A 21,002-nucleotide genomic window follows, 5' to 3' on the forward strand; every position below is an offset into this window, starting at 1 on the left:
AAAAACAGCACCAGGATTCCCTCCATTGTATGCAGAAACGAAGATCTGCTGCAAAGAGACAGGAGTTCCCTCATCAGACAAATGGGCAACACAGGTCCTTTGATGAGAAGAACCAGGTATGCTTTTTCTGGATTTTTTCTTTGTTTAGCATTTTCGAAACATGCTCATCGGACCAAATATTTATGAGGTACTTTACCTCCTCGTTGCTCCATGTTTGCGCTCTACTCATTTTGGATACACCGATATTTCCGTGTGTCAAATCAGCTGACTTGTAGCATCACTTCTTGTGACATTACGCCCTGTTTTTGGTCCGGTTTGCATGTCTTTGGTCCGTGTTGCGTTCATATATCAATCGAACTGCACCAGAGTTCGTTTGGAAGCGGACCGAGACCCATCTTTTTAGCGGTCTTGGTCCGCTTGTTTAGTGCGCACCAGGGTTCGAGCGTTCACATTTAAGCGATGTTTAAATGAACCGCACTAAACTAACAATCATACCAGGGTTCGTTTTAATCGAACCAAACATGACAAGTTTGAACGCACCCTTAAAACAACCCAACATACCTATATACATATAAAATGCTGCATTAAAATTTTTTGTAAAGGAATTAACTCCATAGTGGATTTCAAGTGATCAAGGGCTTAGGACTTTCCACCCGAGGGAACAAGACAGGGGGAAGTAAGCAAGTGAAGGGCATAATAAAAACGAACTAGAATGCAACATTGGTTCTGCTCTGGTTCATACTACAGTAATGTTAATAATCGCATCCATGAACATGATTTCTGCCCGAGTCCTATCCCGATTATTTCCACCGGCTGTGAGATGAAGACCACATATCCCAAGATTCTGAGCTCAAACTTGGCATCATCAAACTATGCCTTTGTTTTGAATAGGCGACATCTAGCGGACGGAAAAGTTACATAGTGCACCTTTTATAAATACTATAATAGTATATAATAATAGGACTAAAATATCACTGCTATTAGAATGGTACATATCCAAAAAAATTGTTATTGAGAAATTACAAAAAAAGGGTATTTTGCATGAACCATGGTATCATAGTATTCTTACCATACCAGGAATTTCAGTACCATCATATCTTTTAAAGTACCATAGTATTTCCATCTGATACCATCACTGCTTTTGGGGGTTTCTTAACCCATGGTATTTACCATGATCTCCAGTCCAAAAAATATGGAAATGCTATAGTTGTTTTGTACATGCTTTTGTTTTTAACTTGGCATAATCATTTTCCAAGAACATAAATGCGACAGAATGTTTGTTCTCTCTGTCAATCATTCATCTCTACAGAACAACAAGCCTGTTTTACCTTCTGAAATGCATTACAGAGTGGCATTCATGGTAAGCTAGTAATTTTCTCATTCTGAGTGTGCATTAGGATATTGTTATCTTGACTTCACAGGAACATTTAATCTGCATCCAAGGCTGGTCATTTCATCAAATAACAATCAGGTTAGAAATCATTTCTGGGATGAGAGGAGGGAGGATTCTGTAGAAAAGATCAAGAGGTTGGCTTTCTGATGATGCCTGTTATTTGACAATAACGAAACCATTGAACAAGTTTGTTTACGTGGGTTTTAAAGCTGACCTGAATATTGGTTTGTTTTGTTGTAATCCCTCTTACATAAACCGGCAAAACACCAGCCATGCAAGTGACCAATGAACACTTTTTTGCTAATCTGATGCAGTGTCCAGACCTCAATGAGCTAATAACGGTTCAAAGAGGTCGCAGTTAAAGTGCAGAGAGGCTGACGAGAACAACGGCGAGAATGGGGGGGATCTGTCTCACAATTACACTGACAACATCAACCATTCACCACGCTCGCAAGACGTACCCACTTAAACTCACTCGTTATCTACTGTAATTATAACAGTCACATTTTGGGGGGTTTACTGAATAATTAGAGTTGTCAGAGCTCACATCAAACTCCTTTCAGTCTCACACAGAGCCGGCGAGGTCTGATGAGATGCAATTAACACTGCAGATTAACAAGCTCATCTCCGACATGAGCCCAGTGTGCTCCACTTGTCCCTCTCGACCCTCATTGTCATCATGTGAAGCTGCAGGCCACCACCACGGACTGAGGCGATCTCGGTAGGTAGACTGTCGTGGAGCTGCACTGAGCTGGCAATGTGACAAGCAGTCTGTCACATGTATCTGAAATATAATCCCACTGCTCTCCAAGAATGGTAACAGTAAGCTTATTTGCATCATGTTTTTCTCTCTTCAGGATGCCTACTGTATTGAATAATCTCGACTGACATATAATAATACATATGTATTTGCAAAGCAATTCCAGATGTGTTTGATGAAGAAAAGCACAAAATAAATAGGTGACAGACGACTACAATCATAAACTTTACCCTTGGTCAACCCGAGATGGGTTTATTAATGGTTGATTCTTCAGTCACAATAATTCCGTTATTCTGAGGCAGAACTGGTTTAATGAATTAGACATTATTTATCGAAGGACAACAGTTTTCATTAAAACCCAATTTGGCAGCTGGAGACGATTCTCAAAAAGAAGGTTTGTCCTTCTTGTCCAGTCCTTCTGAGGCTTGTAGTGCCCTCCTCAGTAATGAAACAAGACAGTCGGACCCACTTTATATTAGGTGGCCTTAACTACTATGTACTAACATTGTAATTAATCATTTCATACAATGCACTTATTGTGTACATACATGTTTTTACATTGTACTTACATTTTAAAAAATACCTGCATGTTATTACGTCTGTAATTCATTTCTGTAGTTACATTTGTAATTACACATTTGGCACTTCCCTTACACCTAACCCTACCCTTAAACTGACCCACACCACCACACCTGTCCCTAACTCTACCGGTATCCCACCTCAATATTAGCAAAAGTGTTTTTCAATTCAGTTTGTACACATTAAGTACATTGTACTTATTTTTTGATGTAAGTACATAGTACTTAAGGCCCCCTAATATAAAGTGGGGCCGACAGTCTGGTAAGCGTGCATGGCTATGTCACACATGTTCCTGCCCCCATGGTCACACCACAAAAATGATATTGATATTATTAGTACATGTATGCACAGGAAGTATTTGGAAAGATTACAAATCGTTATATTAACTGAATTTCTATTAAAGTTGTAAAAATTGTAAAATATCCCAAAAACACCAGGCCTGTGTTATATATTTTGTTCAATTGAGTTCTTACAATATCCCAAATGTTTCAAACAATTTGTAAATTGTGAGAAAATTGCTATTTTGACCAAGGAACCGGAAGGTCTGAGGGAGTCGCCTGTCAATATCTGCATTACCCTCAGTTTCCGGTTTTATTTGGCAGAAACGCTTTTTCCCAGAAGGCGACTTTGTCCCGTCATAATAAAGTCCCACTGCTCGCGAGCCGCGTATTTGCGTAAAAAAATCGCTCCAGCGGCCTTACTAAGCTCCCTCAACATTCAGTCCTGCTCTGCTTCATACTACAGTAACGTTTATAACCGCATCCATGAACATGATTTCTGCCTGAGTCCTATCTTTCGGCTGTGAGGTGAAGACCACATGTCTCAAGATTCTGAGCTCAAACTTGGCATCATCAAACTACGCTTTTGTTTTGAATAGGTGCCCTCTTGCAGACTGAAAAGTTACATAGTGTAGCTTTAATGCGATACAGTGAATGACAAACCATCTGCAGTCTCCCAGTGGCTTACGTTTAGTGATTAATGTGATTAATGCTTTCATGTCCGAAAACATTACTTTTGTCTTACATTTCATAATAAACTCAGACAAGCACAGTACCGACTCTTTTTCCATCAGTTTATTTTTGTGAATTTAAATGTGCACAAAGGATTGTGGGTAATTTAAGGCTGCAAATGATACATTCGATGTATCCTTCAAAACAGGATGGATGAAGGATGGAAAAATTAAGTTTGCTGTCCAAGGATCCTTCAAATTGAGCTTTGATGACGTGGCAGCCGAGATATGCAGCCTTCGTAGGATGCAGCTCTCAGTTTGAGAAACATGCATTATACTCTGCAAGTCATGCAGAGATTAAAGGGTTAGTTCACCCAAAAATGAAATTTATGTCATTAATGACTCTACCTAATGTCGTTCCACACCCGTAAGACCCGTTCATCTTCGGAACACAGTTTAAGATATTTTATATTTAGTCCAACAACATATCTAAGGGTAGGCATACTAGACTGTCCATGTCCAGAAAGAGAATAAAAACATCATCAAAGTAGTCCATATGTGACATCAGTTAGTTCATTATGATCTCCTGAAGCATAGAAAATACATTTTGGTCCAAAAATAACAAAAGCTACGACTTTATTCAGCATTGTCTTGTCTTCCGCGATTGTTTTAAAACCTAAAATAAAGATTCGCACAGTCATGAATCAGCGTATTGATTCATGATTTGGATCGCCAATGCTGATTCATGACCATTATAATCTTTATTTGAGGTTTGAAAACGAACGCGGAAGAGAAGACAATGCTGAATAAAGTCATAGTTTTTGTTATTTTTGGACCAAAATGTATTTTCGAAGCTTCAAGAGATTCTAATTAACTAACTGATGTCACATATGAACTAATTTGATGGTGTTTTTATTCCCTTTTTGGACATGGACAGTATAGTAAGCCTACACTTAGATAAACTAATATAAAATATCTTAAACTGTGTTCCGAAGATGAACGGTGGTCTTACGGGTGTGGAACGACATTAGGGTGAGTCATTATAATGGCATAAATTTCATTTTTGGGTGAACTAACCCTTTAATAGATTAAACTTTTTTGTGCAATTAATCGCACCCTTATCGTGAAATTAAGCACACACAATTTATCTTGTTTATCACAATCCTTTTGTCATCATTTGCTATATCCAGTACTATAAGCAAACCAGGCATGCTTACTGTACATGCCATGTACGTCACCACAACGGTCTTTACCTTGATTGCAACCCTTACCCATCAAAATTTTACTAGCGAGATGCTGGTTTCCTTATCTAGTGGAGAAACGTAGTTTGCATATTATCTGAGACAGGGATAGCTGCAGTTTGGAGTAATCCCAGACAGCAACATAGTCTGGGTGTATGTCAGCAACATACGCCCAGATCCAGGCCATATTTGGTACATGTGGATTTAAAATGCGCCAGTGATAGAGACCTTTCTCCACGGCCCTAACTTTCAGCACAACCCAACCTTTCATCGCGATCATTACTCCAACCTGCAGATATCCACTCTTGGAGAATCTGGCCATACAGCGGTGGGATGTTTTGACAATTCATTCTGTACTCCACAGAGCACAATGCTTGAGTGCTCTGGCTCTTAAAGAATCACAGAATTTTACAGAGCTTGGGTTAAGGGGTTAGAAGAATAGACATTTCCGCCTTGCAGGGTAAGAGATATTCAGTGTGATAAACTCCCTACTTCCAAGATCATCTAACTGCATGACGTAAATTACGTTAATGATGCAATTTCACATGCTTTTGCAAGTGTGGGTATCTGCAGGTTGGAGTAAAGCCGCGGTCACACTGGACTTTCAGGGGGATTCAAAATGTCAGACAAGTTACCAGGTTGATATTCTAAAACAGAAAATCATTGGCTTCTTATGATCCAAGGAATAAAAAGAGACCATAATCAATGACTTTAGGCCAAATTAATTAGAAGTAATTGAAGTATTGTAAATTACATCATATTAAAATGTATTTTACCACAAGGTGGCGCTATCCCCAAACTGCTTAGGTACCGGTTGGCGACTGGGCACAATGGCAATGATACCTACCAAGCTTCCTTTCAGTACACCAAAGTGTTGGTAAGTCCAAAGCCTTTTTAAAACCAGCTCTGGTTTTATTACACTTTTGGTTTTATAAACACAGCAATATATAGCCTACATTTAAATAAAAAATACCGGACAAGGAATATGGCAGAAAATTGGAATCCCTCGGGTTCAAGCAATCTAATGAGACCAGACACAAGACTTTAGGCCACTAAAGCATAAGCATATTCATCAAATTGTATTAATTTCTGACCATTACACATTATGAAAATCAAAAAAAATTTAATATGCATTATGGGGCTTGGTCTGAACATGCGAGACACTTAAAAATAAACTAGATTTGTAGGCAGAGTAGATTTATGGTTAGGATGGTGGCCATTGAAAACAGAATGTTCAATCAGGAATGCAGAGAAGAAGGAGAACCAAAGGGCTCTGAGCAGAAAGAAAAGTCCATTTTGAACTGATATAGTGTTACTTGAGTGGGAGACCCCCAGATGATTCAGGCCAACTTCGATCTACGATGCTTCTTTGGCTCTAATAATAGTTAAATTAAACTAAGATCAAAGAGACAGACATCGATTGGTCTTCAGAGGAATTATTAAAAAGCCTGCATGGAAACGTTTTCTCTCCACCTGTGACATAATGATGCTTGATGTGGCTGCAATAAAACTTAATGACCACTCAATAATTCATACAGAGCTTAAAAAATTCAGGGTTACCAGAGGAAAAAAAAATATCTCAAAGAATAAGCTTTATGTGTCTTGTGAAGTTGATTCAAACAAAGTAGGCCCACTTATCAAGGTCAAATCTTATGAAAAGTGTCCTCAATATGTAGAAAAGAGAGAAGAAGTAGAACAGCATGCAGCATTTGATTTTACTTTGATAACATGCCAGTATTGTTTGCAGATAACCTGGATCTGCTGTCACCCACAAAATAGGTTGTACAGTAGCATTCAACTCATCACATATGCCATAGCCTATTAGCTAATCTTAAAAAAGAAGCCAAGTTTAACAAAATAATCTGCTATAAACAATCACAAAATCACAAGCCAGGAGTTTCTGCAGAGCAGAGTTTGGACTTAAACTAAAAATAGCGATAAATAGAATAAAAACCTTTTTATACTTATTTGCCATGCCAATAGATTTACCTGAATCTGAGAGTCCGAGAGAGCCAGAAAGACTGACAGCATTCAGGTAACGTCTGAAATGAAGAGGCGTGTCTACGGTGCGGGGGCGGGGCTACACGCTCTCATGAAAAGCCACTATTATAGAGACAGGTGTACAGTGATACGGGAGGCACGGAGCGTAGCCGTCCGCAGAGGAGCGATTAAATGTTTACTATTAAGTCAACGGGATAAAAGGGAGCATTTGTGCGCGGTTAGAGTCACATTGGGAGCGTTTTTTTTTTTTCAGACTACAGCCATGTGATGGCATATGAGTCGAGTGTAATGTAACAATCACCACCGACGCCTGTGCAGTTTTTGACGCTCAGTGACATGACATGGACGGCTGAGTGTCTCACTGAGAGCGGATGAACTGAAGAACGATGTCGGATCAGGTAAGGCGCTTTCCCGTGCGCGTGTGTGTGGATATGTATGTGTGTGGGGGTTGTAGGGTCCTTCACAGGTTTAGGATGTACGCCGGTGTGTACACACCCTCTCCTCTTCTGCAGCCTTTCTGTTGACTTTGTTTATGTAGGAGGGCTTGTGTTTTAAAAACATTCCATTACTGAGACAATCATAAAATCTCAGACAAATAGCTATGGTTATCATGATAATCACTGTAGCTTAAAAATATTTATCAGTCTTCATTGTATAGTCGACTATATTGCTCAAAATGATTTGCATGCTACTTAAATATTCATGATTGAAATTTTGTTATTCATAGTAACTGTTACTTAAGAGCTGGCCTTGGGCTACCTCACCCCAAGCGTCATACTATATCTTTTTGCTTCACTGTCTTACTCACAATAAAGTCTATGATTAATTAATGACCTCCTTTTAATTACTATAATTGCCTGTCTATGTGTGTCTTGCATGTCTGACACTGGATCAGGTGGGCAAGGTCTCTAGTACACCTGCAGTGCTGCGGCTAGATTAATTGCCATATTAATATTGATGCTAGTTTCTCATACGAGCAAACAGAAAACCGTTTAAGAGCTCTCTTGGTGATTTTGCTTGATAGAGATAGATGGACAAAGCCAATGAAACTATGAAAACTCATTGTGTTCCTCGTCTTTTTTTTTTTTTGTCTGTTAGGATGGCTATGCTACTCTTTCTAAGCAGGTGATGTGAATGGACACACTGCTCATTGTTTTGACCCACTTTACTATAATGTGCACAACCCTTTAGTCCCAGAGGATCACGTTCACAACCCTCCCCCTTGCATTGTTTTTATACATTATTCATTTAGATATCATACAGACTGACATCTTGGTGTTCAGTTTTATTGGATGATGGTCCTTGTCTCTGATCTCGTCTGATGATTTGTTTTTTCTTGTCTTCGGATTTCACAGGGTTATAGCTTAACTCTATCGGCTGCACCCCCGCTCCGCAGGGGCAGCACCCCCCTGCCAATCAAGCATCAGCTGAGGCGAGAGGAGGCAGTTTCCGAGGATTACGATTGGACGCCTGGGCACGATGAGCCTGCGACTCCGCAAATCAGCGTCAGCACTGTCCAAGATTCGCCTTCCCCGAAACCGCCACAGCAGAAGTACCACGGACCCCTTCGGATAGTACTACTGGGTCAAAACGGAGTGGGCAAATCCTCTCTGGCACTTTGCCTTGCTGGACTGTCAGACAGATCACTCTCTGTAGACTCTGAAACCCAAGCAACCGGTAAAGATTATATTCATACAGCTTTCTTATGCTCAGCATCAGGCGTCAGGATGCCAAGGACTGTACTATTTTTAGATTTTCTTTTGGATGAAACACACTTATCACCTCACAGACACCCGAGATCACTAGTGTAAGGCTCTCAGGATTTGATTGGAAAAAGCAGAGTGGGTGCCGTGAAGGCATCCATCTTATTTCAGGTCTTTCATCATCTTGTGTCTTAATGAGGTGGGAAAGGACCAGCAGAGTACTGCCTCTGCACAGACCCTTTCTTCACAAACAGAGCATGTCATTTACTAGAGGATAAAGAGCCAATCAGACACTCAGACAGGTTTTTGAAAAGAAACCTGAGTTGAGTGTTCTTGTGCATCGATTCTGCGCTAAATTATTGTTACACAATGTCTCGAGTCCAATTTTGAACTTTTTTTGTGTTCTTCCCACATATATTATTATGTTTGATCCTTTGAAATTGCCAGTTTCTGCTTAACCGCAAGAATAAATTTAGATGCTAACTGTACACAGTTGATTTCATTGTCAGTTTTTAAAAGATCTATTTGTATGTGTTACAGATGAGGGATACCAGCGGCGAGTGACTGTGGATGATGAGGACAGCACAATTTTAGTATATGACAGTTGGAAACAGGTGAGTCAAAAGCTCTCCCAAATGCATAAAAGCAATCTTTCTTTATTTTGCCTTTTATTTATTGGCTTTCGGAATTCGTTTCGGTGCTTGCAAGGTGGGAGTGTATTATTATTCATGAAATATTTTAGAAATAAACCCAAAGATCCAATCCAATCCAAAAAATTCAACTTCTGCAATTAATTATGATTGATCAGCTTAAAGGATTAGTTCACTTTGAAATGAAAATTACCCCCGGATTTACTCACTGACTTTCTGCGTAAGTTGAATACGGAAGGCAGTCTGGTGGAGCTTAGTATTTTACTTTATAAAGTATTAAATATGGATATTTTTCTTAAAAAAGCCCATCGATTCGCTTTAGAAGGCCTTTATTAACTCCCTTGGAGCCATGTGGAGTATGTTTATGATGGATGGATGGATGGATGCACTTTTTTGGGAGCTGGGGGACTCCGATTGTGATGATTAGAATATACACCTAGGATGTACCTTGAGTGCTAGTAGGGTCATTTTAAAGTGAACGAATCCTTTAATTTACAGACTCCATCCTTAGTTTATTTCAAAGGTAATTTCAGCTTAGGTGTGCTTTTTATACATTAAATAAGATATTTTCCCACTGATATTCATTGATAGAATGTTTAGCATTCAAATTGTAACTAGCAGTGAAGATGTCATCGTAATATATAGTGAATTGTGATTCTTGCCTTTCCTGTGTATCCGTAAACATATATAGATGTTGATTCATCTGACAGAAAACAAGACTCGTACTTATTGTCATGACAACAGCGACTGATGCAACATGCCATTTTTCACTGATCTAAAGTCTCAAATCCTAAGCTTACCTAACATGGTTCTTTTGCAGGCTTGCATGCCTTGGGATTTGCTTCACTGCAGCTACTTTGAAACTAGTTTGCCAAGCTACATATCGCACATAATTCATGATCTATTTTTTCATAATTTATGAATTTATGTCTGATTCTGCCCCCTCGTTCTCTTTGTCATGAAATGGTTCCAACACATCTACTGAACTATGGTGGTGATTAAGATTTAGCTGTATAATTAATCCATAATACTGTAATTTATATTTACTTAAATGCATTAAGTAAAAATACAAAAAGTAAACACCCCAATTTTACAGAAGTGAGCATCATTATCAGATACATTTAAGTGTGTTGTGTAAGTGTTGATTCAATATTTTGTTACCTTCAGAACTGAAAGGTGAACTGTGTAGGATTTTTGCAGTGAAATATCCAAAAACCGCCAGGCCAGTGTTATATATTTTGTTCAGTTGAGTTCTTACAATATCCCAAATGTTTCCAAATATTTGTAAATTGTGAGAAAATTGCTATTTTAATCAAGGAACTGGGATGTCTGAGGGCGTAACCTGTCAGCTGTCAGTTGCGTCATATCAGCTTTACCCTCGGTTTCCGGTTTTCCTTGGTTTCCGGGTTATTTGGTAGAAACGCTTTACTCTTAGCAGTGTCCAACATGTGTCATAGCAGCTGCTGAGCGAACGCACAGAGTAACATAATAACATCATTTTAAACACACTTAAATGTATCTGATATAATAAGCAGAACCGCGTTACCTCATACTCATGACTGTAAAAGCGTAAATGCCGCCAGTGACTGTCCTGTCATAATAAAAGTCCTGCTTCTCGCGAGCCGTGTGTTTGCGCAACAATCTCTCCAGCGGCCTTGCTCAGCTCCTCAACATTCGGTCCTGCTTTGCTTCATACTACAGTAACAATAATAATCGCGTCCATGAACATGATTTCTGCCCGAATCCTTTCCCGACTCTTTTCCACCAGCTGTGATGTGTAGACCACATGTCCCAAGATTCTGAACTCAAACCTGGCATCATCAAACTATGCCATTGTTTTGAATAGGCGACCTCTAGCGGGCAGAATAGTTACATAGTGTAGATTTAAAGGGGTAGTTCAGCATTTACTCTTACTCATGTCATTTCAAACCTGTATGACTTTCTTTTTTCTGCAGAGCACAAAAGAAGATATTTTGGTAACCGAATATTTATGGCTACTATTGACTTCCATTGTTGACACACAAAAAAACTAAAAACAGACATTTTATCAAAAAATATTCATTGTGTCTGACAGCTGAAATAAAATGTTATAGTTTTGGAATGATGCAAAGATGAGTAAATTATTCCTTTTTAACACTCAAAGCCACACTATGTAATTTTTCGCCGCTAGAGGTAATTTATTAAAAATAAAGACGTAGCTTGATGACGCCTTTTTTTTGGGGGGGGGCACCTTTATTATGACTTTTTCCGGTACTGGTACGCAACGCTGTTTTGTCATTCATTATTTGAATGAGTTAAAAGATCTGTTATAATGCTACTCTGTGCGTTCGCTGTGCGTCTACTATGGGGCACAATAGATTGATATTAGGCAGGGTAAAACATGGTGCTCACTAGGTATGCAACAATACAGTTAGTCCATGGTTCAGTACATACCTCGGTTTTTAACCTTGGTTCTGTTCAGTTTTTTGCTATTCTATAGGTGACAGGAACAGAAAGAGGTTAAGGAGAATTTTATTTTATTTTTTTCTTTCTTTCTTTTACTTTAAAGATTTGAAAAACCCTTGTACACATTCCTAGTGTATTGTATAATATAGATTAAATAAATATAAAGATTTACACTGGCAGCTCAGAGCTGTACAGTAGCATTTATGTGTGAAATTAAATGAATAAATGTAAAAATAAAACACTACATAGACTTCATATAAAATATACATTGATTCTTAGCTACTGCATTAGTTTTTCAGTCAAGAGCAGTGATAGATTTTCTCTTTGTCTTTTGTTGTTGTATTAACATTAAAGGGATAGTTCACTCAAAAACGAAAACTCTGTCATCGAGAAATGAATACAGGTTTTGAACAATATTAGAGTTAATGATATAATTTTAGAGGTCAACTTTCCCTTTAGGGACAGCATTTTCACTAGACTGCGCTGCTGTCAATTTAAGACCTGCATGCATTTAATATACAGACACATGCCAATTTTACTTTCACTTTAGACACAACCGACTGTGTTGATGTAACCCTTGTATGTATTTCACAGTATTAATGCAGTAAGATGACTACTTAGTCCAGTAATCACGTGTTTGATAGGCATTTAGCACGCTCGGAAAAGCACATGTTACAAACGTGCTTAGCACGCAAATTAAATTTTAACCGGCAAGGCTTTAAAACGCTTGCAAATAATGAACTTTCGTGATTGTTCCGTGAGTATAACTCTACCACTAACGTGTGATGTGAATGTATGTCATGTTGTTCAGTATATTGGGATGGAGGCAAATGATAGAATTTGAAGAAAAATTATTAATTAAATGCAAAACCAAAACAAAAAAAAAACGCAATTCACATGCGCGTATTGAACCGTGAATGCCGTACTGAACGGTTCAATATTATATTGAGAATTGTGGCATCCCTCTACTCATGGAAAAAGACTAACTATGTTGAGCTATACAACTGATTAGTTTTGTGTCGATGAATGTGTTCAAACAGTTGTCTAATAAAACACATAATATATTAAAGTGCCTTTGGTGTTTCGGAAATCGAGGGTAACGCGGTTATGTCATTGATAGGCGACGCACAGACATGTCCTGGTTAAAAAGGCTTATTTCTTTGGATTTATACATTCCTGAAAACATTTGGGATAATGTAAGTACACAAGTCAACAAAATATATAACATTGTTCTAGTGGTTTTTGAAAATTTTAAATAAAACAAATCTTACATACTGTGCCTATAAATGTATGAAACCCCTAGATTTACATCTGAACAAAATTCAACTGTCTAACACAGATTTAATTGCATTGCAAAAATGTAAATGATTAGTGCAAAGATCTGTTGATTGAGCAGACCCTCTTTGAGTGGTTTAGAAAACAGAGAGTGAAGGATAGAGATGTTAACAGAGACAAAGAGAGTGGATGCAGAGAAAGATGAGAGAAATTGGCTGTTGACCCTCCAGCCGAGGTTTGTCTGTTGTTTGTCATTTCTGTTTCCGTTTACTTTAGGGCAAATTGTTTTCAGTTTCCCGTAATTTGTTCCATTTCTGCTGAGTGTAACTGCCGGGTTTAAAGATCCTTTTACAAGCATTTTATGTGTACCCTCTATAAATTCAGCCATGTTCCTTGTTATTTCACAGTGAATTATGACCTCCACTTTTACACTGTAAAAGCCACTTGTTTGGTAGTAGTATAAACCGATCTAATGAATCAATGCACTGTGGCATGTATCATTAAACTTCTGTCATGATTTCTGCTTTTGCCTCAGTGTACTGCAGAATTGTATATTTTCATGCCATACATGTGACAAATCTAGATTGTCAAGTGAAAGATTTACAGTACTTAAAGTACTGTGGCTAAATGTCAACAACAGGTTAAACTCATACAATACCATTCACAATAAAAAAAATAATACAGAAATGAATGCTATTGTTCAGCAGAGATGCATTAAAATGATGATCAAAATGTAATATATTATGTTATTACTCTTTTTTTTTTTTTTTTTTCTCAAATTAATGCACCCTGTAAGCACAAGTCTTTTTCAAAAACAATAAACCCTCCCATCCAATTTTTGGGAAGACTTTCTACCTTACCATGACTTTAGGGATTTTCTGAAATGGTCAAACCCAATAATAAATTCACAATGTTATCATGTAGTGGACTCTGTAAACCCTGCTTGGTCTGCCGGTGAATTGATTTCGCCCTGCAACTCCATCTGAAAACCTGTACATTAATTTCTACAGCTTCTGTTACACTTTTGTGGGAACCAATCACAGACTGGCTTATCCACCTGGTGCGCCATTGGTGGGTTTAACACGATGACAGATAGAGAAGCGATGGGTCGTTGCTCGTTGATCACGCCTTTTGTGATCTAATTGGTTGAAGAACTATCCAATTGCATACAGAGTCATTCAAATAATGCTCGTTGATCACGCCTCTTGTGCAGTCGACATTACTGACTTTGTTCAGACTCTTGTCTTTGATGTTGACCCTTGTGAGCAGTACGATCTAACCCAAAGCATCTGTGTGATTGAATTGGTTACATTCATCTTTGTCTGGGATTGATACCGCTCTACTAGTTCTGATCCCACTCTTCATTAATCAACCACCTTCTCCTCTTACAACCTGTTTGACCATTGCTTCAAAGATAGGCCATTCACAGGGCCCTAAATACCAGTTAAAAATCAACTTGTCGTTTGATTTTATGTGCGATGCATGTATTTCCTTCACACCGCTTGCATGACAGACCAAAGCATGAAGTGTGGGTGTATCATCCACTCAGTGCTCTGTTTATACTCTGAAATATGATGATAATTTTGCCTGGAACACGCAGAAGCATCGCAGCGATATCATGAGCACATGCTTGTCTTAGTGTCTTTTTTTGTGTGTCACAGCTCACTAGAAATTATTCAACACCTGTGCATGTTATGCGATACCCTAGGGTTGTGCATGTAGACGTTTTACACACCACAGGGGTATTAGGTTGCCTTTGTAGCCATGTTGAATATTCAAATGTATTCAAATCCCTGGGCAAAATCGACGTGACCTTTTTCAAATGATGTTTATGTGTCATGAGATCTCTCCTAAATCAGATGCTGTTTGTTACAAGCATGAATACTTGTCAGTAGTGATACTGCATTCACAGAATGACTGCAAGTTTTGGATTTATTCCAGGGCAGAGAGGGAAAGAGCAGTGGCTGGAAAAACTCCAGACTCCCCCCATTCCATTTCTCTTTCTCCATCCTGCCCTTTTTCTCTTTCAAAGCATTCCTCTTTTTCTCCGTCTACCCATCCGGCTCTGTTATGCTTGGTGGCATGTTGTATCACATGACCTCTGACCTCACCCACTGCGTTGCATTCTATACCCGCCTGCCCTGTTCCCCGGTTGCCATAGCTACTGGTGGTTATAGCAAACAAAAGGATCTCAGATAAACTATGCAGTGATTAATTTTAATTTTACAGATGCAGAGCACATTCAGTGCTGCCCTTATAGCTTCACGGATCACTGATTTCAATCTGTACGCAGCTCATTGATTGATGCCTCGTCATGAAGAATGTCTGTCAGTAATGCACTTACTTAATCTTTTATTTCAGGGTTTATTTGAGTAGTGGTTAGAGCTGCACAATTAATCCAATGAAAACTGATATTCCCATGCACGATAAACCATTAAAAGGCTGTGATTTAATTAAAGAAAATAATGCACTGCGTGCTTCGAAGTGAATTAGTGGTGTTCTGTTTTGTCTGTAGTCTACTACAATGACTCCCATCCAGGATTACTTGGAAAGATTTTGTTCAACAAAAATCATGACTGTAATAGGGTAAAATTAGGGCTGTCAGAATACTAAATGGTTAATCACAAGATTTTGTTCTGTATTTAATGCCTTAACATTTAGTTCCTTTTGAAAGAAAGAATAAAGCATTATATAAATGCAGTATGCTGCATTTATTTGATCAAAGTACAATATAAACAGTAATATTGTGAAATATTATTATCGTTTTCTTAATACATTTTAAATCGTAATGCATTCCTGTGATGGAAATCAAAAAGCCATTAGTCCAGTCTTGAGTGTCGCATGATCCTTCAGAAATCATTCTATGGTGGATTTGCTGCTCAAAATCTTTTAAAATTATTATTAAATGTGCAGTATGTAAATTTTAGCAAATTGCAACTTTCCACTCCTCACCCTTCCCTTACGAAGCACAAAGAGATGATACGGTGGCCGACACAGGACAAAGGTGTTGTCGTCTTAGACTGCAAGAGTGTAGTTAACGTTAGCGCTCTGTAGAGAAGTTTGTCCATGTAGGGCTACTGTAGAAACAAGGCGGAGCAAAATGGCGATTTCACTGTAAGGGGACCCGCGGTGTCTGCAGATAGAAATGGCTCATTCCAAGATGATAACCGTTCATTATGTAAGGTCTTTAGACACCACCATATGTATATTATATTGCATTTCTGTCAATAGTGCCTCATAAATATTCCACAATGCACATTTAATGTTTCAAACAATTTGGGCTGCTTATTATTTTTGTATAAATCATAATACAATTGTAACAATGTAAAACACTTTACTGTCACTCTTGATCAGGTATAATGCATCCATAATAATATTATCTTTCAAAAACAACATCTGGCCCCAAACGATTGTGAATGAGTTGGGTTTGCTCACAGCCGATATGATGGTACCTTGATGATTATTAAGTAATTAATTCCTGTAATTTAAACAAAATATGATAAACTATGCAGTGATAACTGCAGTGATAAACTATTGTCCTGTCAACAAAATGGTTTAACTTTTTGTGAAATATCACTTCTGATGTTAATTTATGAATACGCCTGCAGTAAAAAGGTATTTTTCTGGGATTATTTTCCCCATGATTTGCCCCAGAACTGTCAAATATTGTGATGGACAAACAGGCTCAAGTGGAGCTGTAGCACAGTTTTGTTTTGTTTTTTTCCCACAGTATTGATTGTTCCCTATAAGTCAGTTCCGTCTGATGTAACATTGCCGTTCCCTCAAGGGTTACATTAGTAACCTAGACGTTTTTATTTAATAAAAGGACATTATTAGTGATAATTGCTAAATGATATCTAGTATATTAGAAGTATTTTGGTGAGTAGCCTGGGCCTTTTCGAAGGGTCTGTAGGAGTACATGCTCAAAAAAAGCAAAAACAAAACACTCTGCTATATATGCTTGGAGTACTGTATTTGTGGCTGTATTTACACTTAGGGGTCTCCAAGAGGTACAAAAACATTTTGGCTTACATGTGAACACTGAAACTGACCTCTAAAAGCAAACGAAACTCATCTCAGGAGATGGTGTGGTTCGCTAAGAGTAATTCTATTTATTGGCAGCAGAATATGGGCAAAACATGACTCAAATGCATGATACATTGCTACAAATTGAGTTATTGCTTACCGGTTTGGTGTTTTGCATACTCTTTTGGAGGCAGCAGCTGCTCATTCAGTGATTTTATGACTTTTGTGGTTTGCTTTGACCCAGGCAGCAGCAAAATGAGATGTTAAATGTTTATAACATTTCAGTTTGAATCTCAATGGGTTTAATGGTTTCTTTTGTCTACCTGTGGGGATAAAAATCAATTTAAGCATCACTCCCTTGAGTATTTTTAAGACAAAATATATGCACTACTAATTAATGTTTAAAGTGACTCAGCATTGTGAGAGTCAGCATTTTCCTTATTGTTAAACAGGGTCAGCATATTTGGATGCAGTGAAGAGGGTGCAGTAAGTTAACTGTAACGTTGCAGTCTGCTCTGCGGACTGCTGCCTCACTGTCAACTTGCTGCATTCACTGAACCATGGAGAATTAGACCGAGAGAGAGCGCGAGAGAGAGTGAATGAACTCATTTTCACACAGTGCTGCATCACTAGTAGCTGAAGAGGATGCAGGTCTATTTTGGTTCTGTAGCAGATTCACCAAGTTCACCCAATCTACACCTGACACATCAGCCCAATTAGTCTGGAGTACGCAGAGGCATTCATTCAAACAATGCACATGCTCACAAACACACTGTACAACCACGTACACCGCCCAGAGTGTAGACTGCCTCAGTTAGATCAGTGAGACTTGAAGTGCTTGTGACAGCGGGGGGAAGAATGGCTTTAATAAGTCATTCTCTTTCCTAAAATAGCTGACACATGGTCAGTAACGTCCTTACGCAGGCCGAGGACGCATTCCGTCACCCGCCCTAGCAATTGTAGGCAATGGGAATTACGTCACGCGTCGCTGCTCTGTTTTCCACGTTCCAGCATGAGTGAGTTCCAGCACAGGGGGCATTAGCATTTTCTAACCTCTCTGTTCACCTATTTCAATTACAAAAACTCACCTTGTAATCAATTTGCAGTCTAAATTTTCAGTGTGAACTTGGATTAATTAAACTATCTATTGTTTTAATAACTATTGTATTTTGTGCATACAACACTTAAGTATATAATAAGTATATTTATAAATTATATGTTCAATAAGTTATGACAACATATGTTTTTACACTCATTTTTTCCATTTCTGCTGGGTTTCTGCCGGGTTTAAAGATCCTTTTACAAGCATTTTATGTGTACCCTCTATAAATCCAGCCATGTTCCTTGTTATTTTAACTCATCAAAATAAGTTAAAAAAAATTCAACTTTGTAATAAGTTATACAAGATGCAACTCATTTTTTATAGTCAGTTTAACATAATTTAAGTTGAAATAACTTAACCAAGTCGATTCTACTTAAACATTTCTGACTGTAACTTTTTTTTTTTTACAGTGTAGTATACATGTTTTTTGAACGGAATATCCAGATGATCTACCAAATTTGTCTGAATTGTTGTGTCTACTGTGACTCACAATAAAGCAATGCAGTGGGCATTGGACCTCCTTTTCTAATACACACACTCACACACACTCTCTTAATTTAGTACGTTATTAACCTAATTTATTCATCCTCTTGTTGTTTCAAACCTGTCTGACTGAACATTAAAAATATGTTTACTTTCAAAGCATCTTTTTCCCATACAATGAAAATGAATGCTGACTGAGGCTGTCATTCTGCCACATATGTTCTTTGGAACTGCATGAGGGCGAATAAATGATGACAGAAATGTCATTTTTGGGTGAACTAGCCCTTTAGCATTCATTCCATGCAACGTAACGAATGTCGCATTCTGCTATTTTAAATGTTTATCTTTGCATATCACTGTAGGTACTTGTAAATACGTATGCTAATTTAATAAACTAGTATGCAAGTAACTGCAGTGTGCAGTATGAACTGCCATTCTAAACATAGCCCAGAGCAACCTAGCTGATGCTAGCCAAGAACACTGCACAAGATGCTACCATTTCCTGTCACTGTGTGGTTGACAGACATGTCATGAGCTGGTAGACTGAGGCTATTCGACTTGGCTATAATTAATAGATTACTTTGAGGTGAAATATTGATGACGCTAAGTGGCTCGCATGGTTTTTGTTTACTGGGTACTAGGAGCCATTGTGTGTGAAAACCTACAAGGCAGTGTGGAGTTTGTAAATGTGTGAAGTATACATCTGTTTATCTACTCGGAGTGTGTAGTGTACTGCTGGGAGCCTTATGCTTAAGTACAGTGTGCTCAGCCCGTATTGTCATTATGGACTGTGAGCTTTTTGCACCGTTCATTAGGGAGATGTTTTTTTCTTTGATGTTCATGTGCTTGGCAGAGAATGCAGGCTTTTATTTCTGTGGAGGTATGTGTGCTTTGTGTTTATAGCAGCAGAATCGGCTTGTTCAGCGGCTGAGAAAGCACTTTTAGATGGGATGGTGTACTGTATATCTGTGTGTGGGATCTCGGGCCAATGTGTGTTTGGGAGGAGGGGATGTGTGGACAGATGGTCTGCAGTGTCTGTCTGCAGGGGTGTAGACCTCACTCTGGTGCACAGAAACAAACTCGGCACATGGTTAAGTCTCAACATCAGATCCGGCCTCTTCCCCCCTATAGAGCAACAAATTAAAATCACTTATAATAATTGTAATAATACAAATAATTTGTTACATTTATATAGTGCTTTTCTGGGTACTCAGAATGCTTTATCGATGGAAAGGGGAATCTCCTCAACCACCAATTTATGCACCCCTGCATATTTAAATAAATTATTTTTTATACTTAATGCGTTCTATGTCCAGGGTGTCTCCCAGCCTAAGGACCTTCAGCATAAGCTTCCTCATTCCTACAACCATACATAGGACAAGTGGTTTGAAAAAATGGATGGATTATTTAATAATATTTCATATTATATTGAATTATTTAATATGACATTCAGCCAGAACTACTTCTCTCTGTTTATGTCTATGGCGTGTCACGCAGGGACTGTGCTCCTCCGCAGCGGTACCTGCCAGTCTGGCCTGAAATAGTCCCAATATAAACACTTATTATAAGTGGACCATAATGATTCAGGGTAAGACAAAAACATGGTTTAGAAAATGGATTCATGTTGTACATTGTCATTGTATAATATTTGTAAATCTTGAACACAAAAAAAGTTACAGACAGCAGCTTTAATTATATAGTATGTATTTATTTATTACTGTAATTTTTTCTATTTTAATAATTTATTTCATATACTTTGTCCTCTCGATAAAGTTAATCTTGTTTATTTCATTTTTTAATTTTTACTGTGACAAAAAAAAGACATGAGCAATGTTTTCTCTGTATTGGCTTGTGGCCCTGACCCGATCTCCATGTAATCTGCCTTCCTGTGCCAGACGTGGCCTGAAGAAGGCGTGTTTGTGTTAAGTGACCCGGTAGAGAAGGAACACGGTTCTTAAAAATGGGTTCATGGTGGGAGATACATTGAGGGAAATTTTAATTCCATGTTTTGCCCAGATTTTAATCTGCAATGTTATGACCTAACATAAACTCAATTTTTTTTTCTCTCAACCAAAGGCTTAACCACAGTAACGGAGAGAAACAATTCCAGGGATTTAAAGCTGAAGTGTGATTTCTGTACCACTGGGACCAAAGAAAATTGAAAGCTAGATTTCCAAAGGATTGTTTGTTTTTAATAGAACTGTAAAGTTTGTGAGCCTCAAGTTCCCTCTGGAATTTGCTTTAGGTGTTTAGATTAGCAGTTTTCAATGTTTCAGTAAATTAAGGTCAGTGTGTGGTTAACATTACTTGATGAGACTTTCATGTTTTGTTGTACAATGTAAATTACACACAATCACCTTGTTTATTTTAAATGTAATTTGCTAAATGCAGACTA

The 21,002-nt window shown here is 38.2% G+C and overlaps 1 protein-coding gene across 1 annotated transcript in view; it reads left to right on the plus strand.

Moving 5' to 3' along the window:
* The first annotated feature begins 6,984 nt into the window (after positions 1–6,984).
* The window catches only part of rem2 (RAS (RAD and GEM)-like GTP binding 2), a 30,344-nt gene continuing 16,326 nt past the window's right edge, over positions 6,985–21,002 (plus strand). The window contains exons 1-3 of the mRNA XM_067452444.1: positions 6,985–7,321; positions 8,279–8,600; positions 9,167–9,240. Coding sequence (XP_067308545.1) covers positions 7,310–7,321; positions 8,279–8,600; positions 9,167–9,240 — 408 coding nt within the window. The 5' untranslated portion in view covers positions 6,985–7,309. The remainder of the gene's footprint in view (positions 7,322–8,278; positions 8,601–9,166; positions 9,241–21,002) is intronic.

This window comes from Pseudorasbora parva, chromosome 9, assembly GCF_024679245.1.
Source record: "Pseudorasbora parva isolate DD20220531a chromosome 9, ASM2467924v1, whole genome shotgun sequence".
NCBI lineage: Eukaryota > Metazoa > Chordata > Actinopteri > Cypriniformes > Gobionidae > Pseudorasbora > Pseudorasbora parva.